Source organism: Galeopterus variegatus, unplaced genomic scaffold (genome assembly GCF_000696425.1).
Source record: "Galeopterus variegatus unplaced genomic scaffold, G_variegatus-3.0.2 Scaffold10712, whole genome shotgun sequence".
NCBI lineage: Eukaryota > Metazoa > Chordata > Mammalia > Dermoptera > Cynocephalidae > Galeopterus > Galeopterus variegatus.
In genome coordinates this window covers 18,276-30,059 of record NW_007736823.1, presented here as the reverse complement: position 1 = coordinate 30,059, position 11,784 = coordinate 18,276, and the positions used below count along the sequence as shown (strand labels likewise).

At 35.7% G+C, this 11,784-nt stretch overlaps 2 protein-coding genes across 2 annotated transcripts in view; one reads left to right on the top strand and one right to left on the bottom strand.

Annotated features, from left to right (window-relative positions):
- UGP2 (UDP-glucose pyrophosphorylase 2) overlaps positions 1-960 on the top strand; it is a 16,482-nt gene extending 15,522 nt beyond the window's left edge. Inside the window, exon 8 of the mRNA XM_008594400.1 lies at positions 506-960. Within this exon, the coding sequence (XP_008592622.1) occupies positions 506-613 (108 nt within the window). The 3' untranslated portion in view covers positions 614-960. The remainder of the gene's footprint in view (positions 1-505) is intronic.
- A 595-nt stretch (positions 961-1,555) lies between these two features.
- On the bottom strand, positions 1,556-11,676 carry LOC103610179 (vacuolar protein sorting-associated protein 54-like). The gene is made up of 3 exons (XM_008594399.1): positions 11,539-11,676; positions 9,838-9,932; positions 1,556-2,970 (listed from the first exon to the last, which is right to left on the bottom strand). Exons 1-3 carry the CDS (start codon positions 11,674-11,676, stop codon positions 2,865-2,867), a joined length of 339 nt encoding a protein of 112 aa, XP_008592621.1. The 3' UTR covers positions 1,556-2,864.
- Positions 11,677-11,784: the final 108 nt, after the last annotated feature.

Below are 11,784 nucleotides of genomic sequence, written 5' to 3'. Positions count from 1 at the left end.
CGTACCGGGGACCGGCAACGGGATCGCAACCCTCGGTGTTGCGCCCGCACCTCGCTCAGCCAGTGAGCGGGAACCGGTCTCCACATGGGATCCGAACCCTCAGCGGGAGCGCCACCACACTCCCAAGCAGCGCACTCTCCAGTGCGCCACCGGGCCGGCCCAAACCAAGCACCTTTTAATATCTTTATGAAGTTGGATAATGCTGGTGGCCTTGTAAGTAGGCCTTCAGATGTCCCGGTCATGCTATGGCACTAGATCTACTTCCCACTCGTAGTACCACCTCTGAAAAGGAGGCAAGGAATTCAGAACTACTGCAGGGATTGTTACATAAGGACACATTACAATTTTCCTTAACATGTTGTTTTTCATATTTAATATTGTTTATAAATATAATTACTCCATCGTAAAAAGAGTTGTACATAAACTTGATAACTGTAAGACAATCAATTGCATTTTGTTGCAGTTGCCAAGTACACTCTTGCTTTTTGTTTTCCCTGTCACTTAGGGAACGGTTATCATCATTGCAAATCATGGTGACAGAATCGACATCCCACCTGGAGCAGTATTAGAGAACAAGATTGTATCTGGAAACCTTCGCATTTTGGACCACTGAAATGAAAAATATTGTGTACACTTTATACTAATTATGACCTAAATAGTTTCTTACAATAAAATATTCTCTAGGATTCTAAAATAGGCAGGTACTTTTACTATGTTACTGTACACTGCAGTGTTGATTTTTAGAGTTTTCTGCAGTATGCTTTCAGTGTAAGAAAAGCACAGATGGAGCAAATACTTTGTTTCTTTGAAGAGGACCCCCAAAGTTAATTCATCTTAGAGTGCAATATTGTTTAATCTTAAAACTGGGGCAGCTCTGCTGGAAGATCTTTTAAGAGAAGCCTCGATGACAGTCACTTTGAATTGCTTGTGATTTCAAAAATAAAGCGGAGAAGCAATACATGTGTACACTTGTACTTTTTAATGCTAACTTTATAAATGCCAAAAGAAAATGGTTTACTCTTATTGAATAGTTACCATCTAAGTTGGAAGACTTGCTCTTGGAATATTTCAGTAGTTACTGGCTAGTTAACTAGCACATCCAGTTTTTTGCATTTCTAAGAATCTGAACCACTTCATTATTTCCATAGGAAATAAACATGTAGGTATCTAGTACCTTTCATCTTGTTCTAAAGCTGGGGTGCCTGCCATACTTTCCACAGACTCTCCATTTATTGAAACAAAGTGGCATTTCTATTCCCAGCTGAAGGGGGGCAGGAGGAGGCATTTCTTTGACATCCTTGTACTCTTGTATAGTGGGCTGGGAGTATAACTTCATATAAAGTTTTCCCTTTCCTTCAAGCTTCATTTCTTGAAACTTGCTTTTTGTCACTGAAAAATGTTCATGAATGACCTTTCAAGTCAGGTCTGCTGGTTGTTTGATTTATGCCTTTTCTCTAAGAATCAATTGCATTTCATCCATACTTGTTTTGAGTAGGCTGCCTGTTTAAAGGTCACTGTATACTATTAAAAAAGAAGTTGTCTTTTTATAGTCTGGTAATTTTTTACAACTTTATTTTTGACATACAGTTTAAGAACCGATGACATACCTCTGTAATGATATAGGAAAGAAAACAAGCTTTCCTTTTAAGAAACCGAAGAGCACAAAATAAGACGATTTCATTGTACATAATCACAAGATTAGGCACTCTGACAGGGTTAGGCAAGATTCTTGGTGTGAGGTGAGGCACAGGCACTTTCATATGTAGAGTGCTGCTGAGTCTAATTTTGAAGGTAGGTATTATAAAAGTCTTTAAATAACTTACTCATCACTTTATATTTCTGGCCCCAACATGGCAGCCTATATTTTAAAAATTCTGTTTCTCCCTGGTCTTTGTTCATATACATATTGAAAGTAACTTAAAAACAATCCAAGGGGGCCATACTTCATGTGTTATCTAAATATTAAAATGAGAACTCATAAGCAGGCAGATTATATATATTCATGTATTCTACCTCCTAGAAATAAAAAGGAAAAAAAACCCCAGAAAAACCCAAAACCCTTCATAGATACTTCTATAAAAATACAGATGGTAAATGGTAGGCTTTTGTATACCACTTCTGAAAAGTATTTAAATTAATTAGTAGTTAGTTACATAAATAAGTGCCAATATCTTATTCTTTAATTATTACTTGTAATCAGCCTTTCAAGAATTTAGACTGTTCTGGAAGGCTTTATCCAGTTGACATACCGTGGTAGTAGAAAGATTAAATGTGCAACACACAAAACCTGAAACTTGACATTAGTCACTAAAACAAAAATTGAATTCCTAAATCCAAGCAATCAAAAGATGTTTATTTTTTATAGAAAGATCTGTAAAAAAATAATTTTTCAAACAGCTTTACTTTCATAGAGAAAACTTTCTACAGAGGTTGACTAAGATTTTAATATTTTAAATTGTACCATCATTAAATAAGGTGGGACACCATATGAATTTCATTGCACTGGAAGAAATGCAAAGCATTTTTAATATAAAGTATACAGAGCATTCTAGTCAACTACAGCTGTGTTACAGCTATGTGTTCTTTTGGATTTGGTCCAAAGAAACCTGAGTCTGTTTCCAGAGAGAATGAAAAATGTTATAGACACCTGATCGGTTAACTCCTCACTGAAGGATGCAAAAAATGGCATTTCTTGTAGATCCCACTGAATCCAGTTTCCCGACACTGATACTTCACTTTCCCCCTCCCCCACGCCAGGTCACTTTGGGTTCCTGGTTCAGTTCTTGAATCACAGGCATCCAGATTTTCTTCATAAACATACACATCCCGTGGTCAGACGAACTACCCAGTTTTCCAGTATGTCATCACCTCTTCTGTTCCCAGATCTCGGCCATATTTAGGTCCAAATCTTTAAGGCCTTTTAAGGCTTGAAGATTTCCAGTGTAAAAAGCTACATCTGCTGTGACCAACCTAAACATTGGAGAGAAAATTATTCTTAAATCTCACACTTTCTATTTGGATAATTAAAGTAAAAATGCTCATGGAGTCAGAGTCCCATCCTAGTTCCTACAGTATTTAAAATTCTGATTTCCTAGGGACCAAATATCAACATATTTCTCTTATTAGGATTCCTGCTATCATATACTTAGGCCATTTAATGCTCCATGTATTTCAGTAATAAATGTTTGGAAAAAGAACAAACTAATGCATGTTGGAGTTAGTTTTGTAATAAATTCTACCCAGTAAAATCAGATTTATTTTAAAAGAGCACTGAGTAAAATACAGAAAAAAAAAAAAAAAAAAACAGGCTAAACTACAATGTTTTCAATTGGTTGGCACCAGAGCATGTGTGTGTGACTAAAACAGTAAACTTGAAAGAAAGGCCAGGTTCCCTGAGTGCCATCTAAGGAATTAAATGAAGGCTAGGACTCATGTATATAACTCCTACTGGATATGAAACTTGATACTTAAAAAAAAAAATAGGAATTAAAAAAAATTAACTTCTCAATATACATTGTAGTCGATTTTCATGACCCTTTCCCTGTTCCTTTTCCCCCTCCCTCCCTCCCCACATCCATTATATAAAACTTGATACTTATAATCACTATAATGACATGATGAAAAAGAAAAGAATTACACTTTGAGTACTGAGCTGTCACCTTAACACCTATAACTGAAAGAATACTTACTTTAGACCCTGACTTAATAAATAGTAATTGTTTATCCTTTGACTCACCAAAAAAAAATGAAACATGCCTTTTTAAAAATGTCATATAAGTTCTAATTTGATGCTAATAGTTTGTTCAACTGCAATGTCACTTTTTCTTTAATGCAAGTATATTCTAAAGTTCAGAAAAAATTTTGAAAAATGAAAAATTGTTATAAAATTGGTGAGGCACAGGTACTTACATATGTAGAGTGCTGCTGAGTCTAATTTTGAAATAATTAAAATAGGATAAAAATATAAGTATATAGAAGAAGAGTTTAATACATGAACAGCAGATTTCTAATTGTGAAAGAGGAGAGCTATTTTTTAAAATTAATGTCTGTAGGGTAAGGATGCCGCCCCCCATAAAATAGCTCAGCGGCAAGACACCAAAGGAGCTTTATACACAATTATTTCCCAGTGTAGCAATCAGACTCTGAGGACAAATGGGTTATATAGAAAATGTAGTTCACCCTGAAAATAAATATTTTTGCACTTTATAAATGGACATTTAAAATGCAGTTGTGAAGTAGTGAGTTTACATTTCTTAATAGCTTATCAATATAGAACAGGACTCTTTAAATGAATAAAGTACTACTCCATATGGAATGTTCAGCTTTCAACCTAGTCTCAATTTAACTCATTAATAGTTTAGTTTGGGGTATAGGTAACTTTGCCTTGCAAATAGTGTGTGTAATATGTTGGTAGAATAAATGAAGATCCTAATATTATATAGAAATACAGTCTGAAATTCAAATAAATGTAGAATGATACATTTTCAATCATGAATTAATATTCTAGCAATCAACAGTCTTCTAAGGTTAGAAATAAGAAAATGCTCACAAAGTACATGGCCTGCTGCCTGGCACACAACACACAAGTGTCCTCATTTACTAAGAAAAAGAGGCTGTTACCTCACGAGTCCAGTCCCTGGAGCAACTCATCTACTGACACTGAAGTGACCCACAAGGAAGACATCACTTAAGAAATCATTGAATGGGTACATTTAAAATAAGAAATCTTACCTATCCCAATCTTTCTTAAGGCAGGCCAAAGTGATGATTTAATTGAATTAATTGCTAGGAAAACAGTTCTCTCTAAACCACTCATAATCTTGATTCTTTAGGAGGAAATCAATGATCTAAAACCTAAGATTCCAAATCTGTGCCTAGCAGACAGTCTGTAAATGGCCTTTACAGCTGCAGAAGAAAACAGGTAATGAACGGCATTTAGAGAGCACCTCATACATTTTAAAGTGCTTTCATTTATAATATTTTACTTTATTCCACAATAACCCTGGGAGGTATTATTATTACTCCATCTTACAAATGGAAAAGTTGAGGCTTAGAGTGACTGAGTCACAGACGGCTGCTCCTGTGGGGCCTGGAGCAGATGTGTGTGATGGCAGGGCTCTCATTCTTGGTCTCAGCAGTTTTCAGCTTTCAAGCCTTTAGCTGAATGGATAGGTTCAATTAAGGGAAAAAAGAGCAGGGAGCCAAAGTGGACCTTAGTCCAATCATTAAGTGATTAGGTACCACTGATTTCTAACAGAATACATTTCTCCTGTTTTAACTTAGTTACGCCAATAGACTACCTGTAATCTAAATATTTTATATCATTCCTGTGAAGGTGAGTGTCATTTTTCAGATGTCTGACCTCAGTCTGATAAAACTTATATATTCTATGGACTCACAGGTAAACAGAAATGTCAATGCTCCATGCATAAAAAATAGGTACTGGGGCCAGCCCGGTGGCGCACTGCTACAGTGTGCCGCTTGGGAGCGTGGCAGCGCTCCCGCTGAGGGTTCGGATCCCACATACAGACCAGTTCCCGCTCACTGGCTGAGTGAGGTGCGGGCGCAGCGCCGGGGGTTGCGATCCCGTTGCCGGTGCCAGCCCGGTATGGGCGCGACACTGAGGGTTGCAATCCGTTGCCGGACACGAAAAAAGACAAAAAGGAAAAAAAAAAAAATAGGTACTGGGGCCAGCCCGGTGGCGCACTGCNACGGGATCGCAACCCTTGGTGTTGCGCCCGCACCGCGCCCAGTCAGTGAGCGGGAACCGGTCTCCACATGGGATCCGAACCCTCGGCAGGAGCGCTGCCGTGCTCCCAAGCGGCGCACTCTCCAGTGCGCCACCGGGCCGGCCCAGGTTAGGCTCATTTTAATGAATATGTAAGTTCTGCATTTGCTGTACTACATGGGAGCAAATATTAAGAAAAGGTACATGGCAGTAAGGACTAGTTTTTTTGTTTGAAACTCATCTAATTCAGGGTGTTTCAAAACCTATAAAAAAGATTCTAAATTACCATGGTTCTTGGGATAACAGTGTATCCGTACTGAAAGCAATGGCTCAAAAAAGAAAATCTTTCTAAGGCAAAGTCCCATATCAAAAATAAAACAAAAAATTAACATAATTTTTAAATAAATATTTTTAATACTATCAAAATCTATGTTTAGTAAACACAACTATTTCCAGTCTGTACAGGAAAGTGTATAGAAAATGTTTTACAAAGTTGAAAAATTTTGTTTGATATGAGAACATAAAAGTGGATATTTGTTACATAAAGCCAACAAAGGACTAGTATGAGAGAATATAAAAATCTAAGATCAAGAAAAAGACCCCCCCCCAAAAAAAACCCAAGAGAAAAGCAAGACAAAGTCACAGAGATGAGAATACCTGAATGACCAATAAACTATGAAAAGATGGTATGCATCAGGAAAATACAAATCAAAACAAGAAACCATTATCCCCCTTGAGACTGGCAATAATTAAGAAATCTAACAGCAGCAAATGTTGGTAAGATGTGAGAAACAAACTCTCACAAACTACTAGTGGGAGTATAAACATGATACAGCCATTGGCAATACCTAGTGGAATAAAAATGTGCATGTGCTCTGATCCACTTGCAGGTATATACCCTAAGGAATCAGTTGCACCATTAGACATGGATAAGGATATTCACTATGGCATGACAGTAATGGAAAAGGGTAATGACTTAGAAATCTGCTATTAGGGGAAATGGATAATTTAAATATGGTTGATTCATGTGATGGAATCCTATACAGCAGTCAAGATGGACTACTTCCATATATCAACATAGATAAATCAGTAACAATGCTGAGTGGAAAAAAAGCAAGCTACATATTTGCAATATACCGTAAAAGTAAGTTAAATTTACAAAACAACACTACATATTTTTCATAGATATAGAGATAATAAGTGAGAGAACTGAAAGAATATAGACCAAATTCTCTAGAAATGCAGTCTAAAGGTTGGAAGGAAAAGGGAATGGTACTGGAGATGGGGTGTCAAGGTATACTTTGGCTTCATTTGGAATGCCATTTTTCTGTGAATGCCATTTTTTATGTGATAAGCATTTTTTAAAGTAAAAATGACAAATGTTAATAATGATCAGTTCTGGATAGCAGGATTATAAATATTTTCTTATTTATAGTTATGTGTCACTTAACAATAGGGATATGTTCTGAGAAATGCATCATTAAGTGATTTTGCTATTGTGTGAACATCATAGAGTGTACTTACTCAAACCTAGATGATATAATAGCCTGCAATATACCTAAGCTATATGACAGCCATTATAATCTTATGGATCACTGTTGCATATGCAGTCTGTCATTGACCAAAATATGTGGTGCATGACTGTATGTCACTGTATTTAAAAAATATCCGAAAATAGAGAAAAAGAAAATAATGTTAAGAAGAAAATGTACAGGGCTAGGGGAGGGTGGAATAGGGAATAACTGCCTAATGGGTACAAGATTTTCTTTTGGGGTAGGTGAAAATGTTTTAGAACTAGTTAGAGGTGGTGAATGCACAACACTGAATGCACTAAGTGCCACTGAACTGTTCACTTTAAAACAGTTAATTTTATATTATGTGGATTTCACCTCAAAAAAACAAAAAAGGAAAAGAAAAGGTACATTTTTAGAGCAATTACAGGAACAAAAATTCCTTTTGTGCAGGCAGTTATATCCTTGGATAAAGTGGAGAGGTTAAGTTTCAGGGAATCCTGTCTTTTAAAGGATAATTCAAAGACATGAATTGACTTACTCAGGATTAGTATATGTGAGAATGTGACAGTGACAATCTTTAAGGTCATACCGATCCTCACATAGGTATATTAACAAAGAAAATAATAGCCAATGAATTAGCTTGGATGCTTCAGAACTATTCATCTGAGGAAAAACAATCAACCAACCCAGATTTAGTTATGGGAATAAAAGTAAAAGGATACAAATGGGATGAGCCTTAAAAATACTACAAGCTTTTTTTGAACATTCTCCTTAGGGCGCAGTATACATCTGTATTGGGAATCTCTAAGTTCCTAATATGCTACTATCTTTTTAGAAGATGGAAGTTCAATAGCAGGTACCATATGTATGTACCATTTGTACCACTAGACATCAAGTGGGCAATATACACAGTGTCACCCATGTGGTGTTCTTATTGAAAATATCTGACTGAATATTGGTGTGATGCTATTAAATTAATGTTGATTTTCTTAGAAGGAGTTATGGTATTATGGTTTATTAAAATGTCCTTGTTTTTAGAGATGCATGCCAAAGTATTTAGAAGTTAAATTTCATGATGACTGCAGCCGGGGAGATCAGGAGGTGAGGGAGGGAGAGAAAGCAGCAGGGAGAATGTAGCAAAATGTTAACAGTTGGTAAATCTAGGTGAGAAGTATTCAGTGTTCATTATCCTGTCCCTTAAGTTTTCTGTGGCTCTGAAATTTTTTAAACCAAGTAATTCTTTAAAAAGAAAAAGAAACAGGTAATAATCAAGGGAGAATATATTTTTGCATGAAACTTAAGTTTGGCCCGGCTGGCAGATTTAGCAGACTGAAGCTTCCAAATAGTTTTTTGCAAAAATCAATTCAGTGTACAGTTGTCCCTCAGTATCTATGGGGAACTGGTTCCAGGACCTCCTACAGATACCAAAATCTGAGGATGCTCAAGTCCCTTATATAAAATGATGTAGTATTTGAATATAACCTATGCACATCCTCTCATATACTTTAAAACATCTCTAAATCACTTATGATACCTAATTTAACATAAATGTTATGTAAATAGTTGTTACACTGTATTTTTTGGAGAATAAAGACAAGAAAAAATAGTCTGTACATGTTAATATAGACTCCATTTTTTTGTGTGTGACTATTTTTTATCCATAGTTGGTTGAATCCACTGATGTGAAACCCATGGATATGGAGGGCTGACTGTATTTCTTTTAAATGGTAGGGCCAACTTCTGACCCCAAAATACATTTTTTCATTTGTTCCTATAGGTTTGAAATTTAAGCCTGAAATTCTTTTAACAGGACATAAAATTTTATTCCTAAAAATCCATGAGACAGGTAACACACTAAGGAATTCATTTAAGGTATAAATGATCAGTGCTTTAGATTCTATAAAATCTTTTTCCATATCGTTATCTATGTTGCTTTCAAACAAATCCTGTGAGGGAACTTCTAGCATCATCCTTATTTTTAGATATAAGAAAATTAAAGTTCAGAGAGAATAAGTGATTTGCTCAAAGTTACAGCTATTAAATGGCAGAACTAGGACTTAACCCAAATTTTCTGACTCTAAATCCTATGATTTTTATATACTACACTATTTCAACAGTTATATATGCAATTTGTTCAAGTGCTTACAAAAAAATATACACATACATACACTTACACATTATTTTTCATAACCCAATGAAGGAATTAAAATAGATATTATCCTTGTCATTTTATAAAGGAGGCACAGAGGTTAAGTCACTTTCACATGGTCACATAGCTACTACACAGGACTTTGAGTCCTGTTTGGACAGGGGAAGACTGCTGGGTATCTAAGGAAGTATTACTAATCCACACTGCCTGAAAAAAATGGATCTATAAGGCCAAGTAAGTATTGACCATTTATAAACCACTTTAACATAGATAGACAGACACAGATAGATAGATAGATATCTCTACAGGGTGGAAAAAATGCAAAACATTGCTGACTCTACAACTTTGGTCCCTGGTATGATTACAGCAGAAGGATAGCATAAAGAATAAAAAACCAATCATTAAAACAATTTGATATGGGACTGGTAAAAATATGTTAAACATACCCATTTTGAGGTCCTCCATCATTTATCACATTTAAGTGAGATAATTGCTTTTTCAAGTGGAGTTTGTAACTTGCATTAATTCTTAAAAATAACACCTGGAAAAAAGTAAAATGAAGTTTCTTAAAGTTCTACTGAAATAGAAGAAGTATCTGAGTTACAATTATTTGGAGAAAGTATTAAAAACAAAAACAAAAATCCTTTGCTTGGACATATATTTTTAAAATGTTCCTCTGAAAGTATTTAATTGCTATTTCATTACAGTTTTGTTTTCCTTAGATGGATTAAGGCTTGTTTTTCCATTCTCAGCCGTACTTCTTTTAGTGCAAAGGCTGCCTTTCTGCACTGTGGAAGAATTCCTGTGGTGTAAGTGGAATCAACTGTGACAGGTTAAAGGAATGAAAAGTAGTACAGACTTTTATAATATATTAACTAGGAACTGGATAGAGGGGGGGGAAATCCCAATGACAAACGCAAAGATACTGTTGTATTTCTAAACTAGTAAAATCACTTCAAAGTATTTTATGGTTCCTGCATGCAGAATTTTAAGGCAATTACCAAATATTTCTTTGGAAAATACTGGATCTAAAATGATATATAATCTATGGAAATGATTTTGTGGAATAACATTATATTTTCTATGGGGAAAAAATATAATCTATGAAAGTTTTATGGAACTACTGGTATTCAACTGGTAATACTGACATAAAACCTATATCTTTGCCCTGCTTTGACAAGAGTACCCTTTAAATTATAATGCACATAAAAACACATGAAGTATACCTGTATACCCAGCTCCCTGACCTGGCTAAGTCTTGCTCTAGAATTAGAACTCACATTGTAAATCCAAAAGGTCAGAATGTCAGAGGTGAGTGATCTTACGTGTGGAATGAATAGGATGGCTTGGCTAGGAAGAAATTAGTGGCCAGTACAGAGATCCGAACCCTTGTTAACGGCTCCCCCTCAGTCCTCAGTGAGCCCCAAAGGAGCTGGATGATATTTAATCATGAGGATGGTATAATTAATGAAAACCTAGGGAAGCATGAAGAAAAATGGTATGGGGGTAGGGGTTTCACTGAAGAATAAAGAAAATTCTGATAATACTTTCACAAGGAAATATAGCAGGATAGGGAAATATAGCAGGAATAGAGGATGGATATTTCATAGGTAAGAAGTGCCAAAACTACCCATTTTGCTATTTTTTTTTTTTTTTGGTTTGTGCCTACTACAGAAGATCACTTATGCTGATCTAATAAATACTACCTAAACCAGATTAAGTTAGTCATCTGTGTTAATCGTATTAACTCAATCACTAATCCCTCCCATATCCAATTTGGATTACAATCACAGTGAGTAACATAACTTACTTTTCATCAATAAATGTCAACTCTGATTTTCAAACTAATAATGGAATGAATGATATAACTAGAATTTGGAACATGTTATAAAGAACAAATGGAAAACCTGCTTTTTAGAATTTACTATGTAGTAAAGCTACAGCTCTGGCCTGTCAGTGTAAGGGGCACTTCGAAATTAGAAATTTTTATCCATGTTTCACTAGTCAATATAACAACCCCCCCCAATAACAATCATATTGAAACATGAACTAAGCTTCATTATGCCAAAAGCATGGAGAAACACCCCAATTCTGCATGGATATTATATATTATATACACAAAAGTAGTTTTAGGAATTACCGCTCACCTGTGTTTGTTCTTCTGGAAGGAGATCAAATATAGCTTCGTGCATTTTTGCCATTTGTTTACAAATATTCCTGAAACAGGCAGATGGAACGGGAGCTTTCACCTCATACTGGCAAGGAAAAATAAGAATGATGTTCATGTCCTCTGGATTGCATATTATCTTCACTGTGTTTACACGTTTTCTTCCCCTCCACATATCTGTGTGTAGTGCTCAAGCTCACACTTCTGCTGTGATCTGCACAACTCA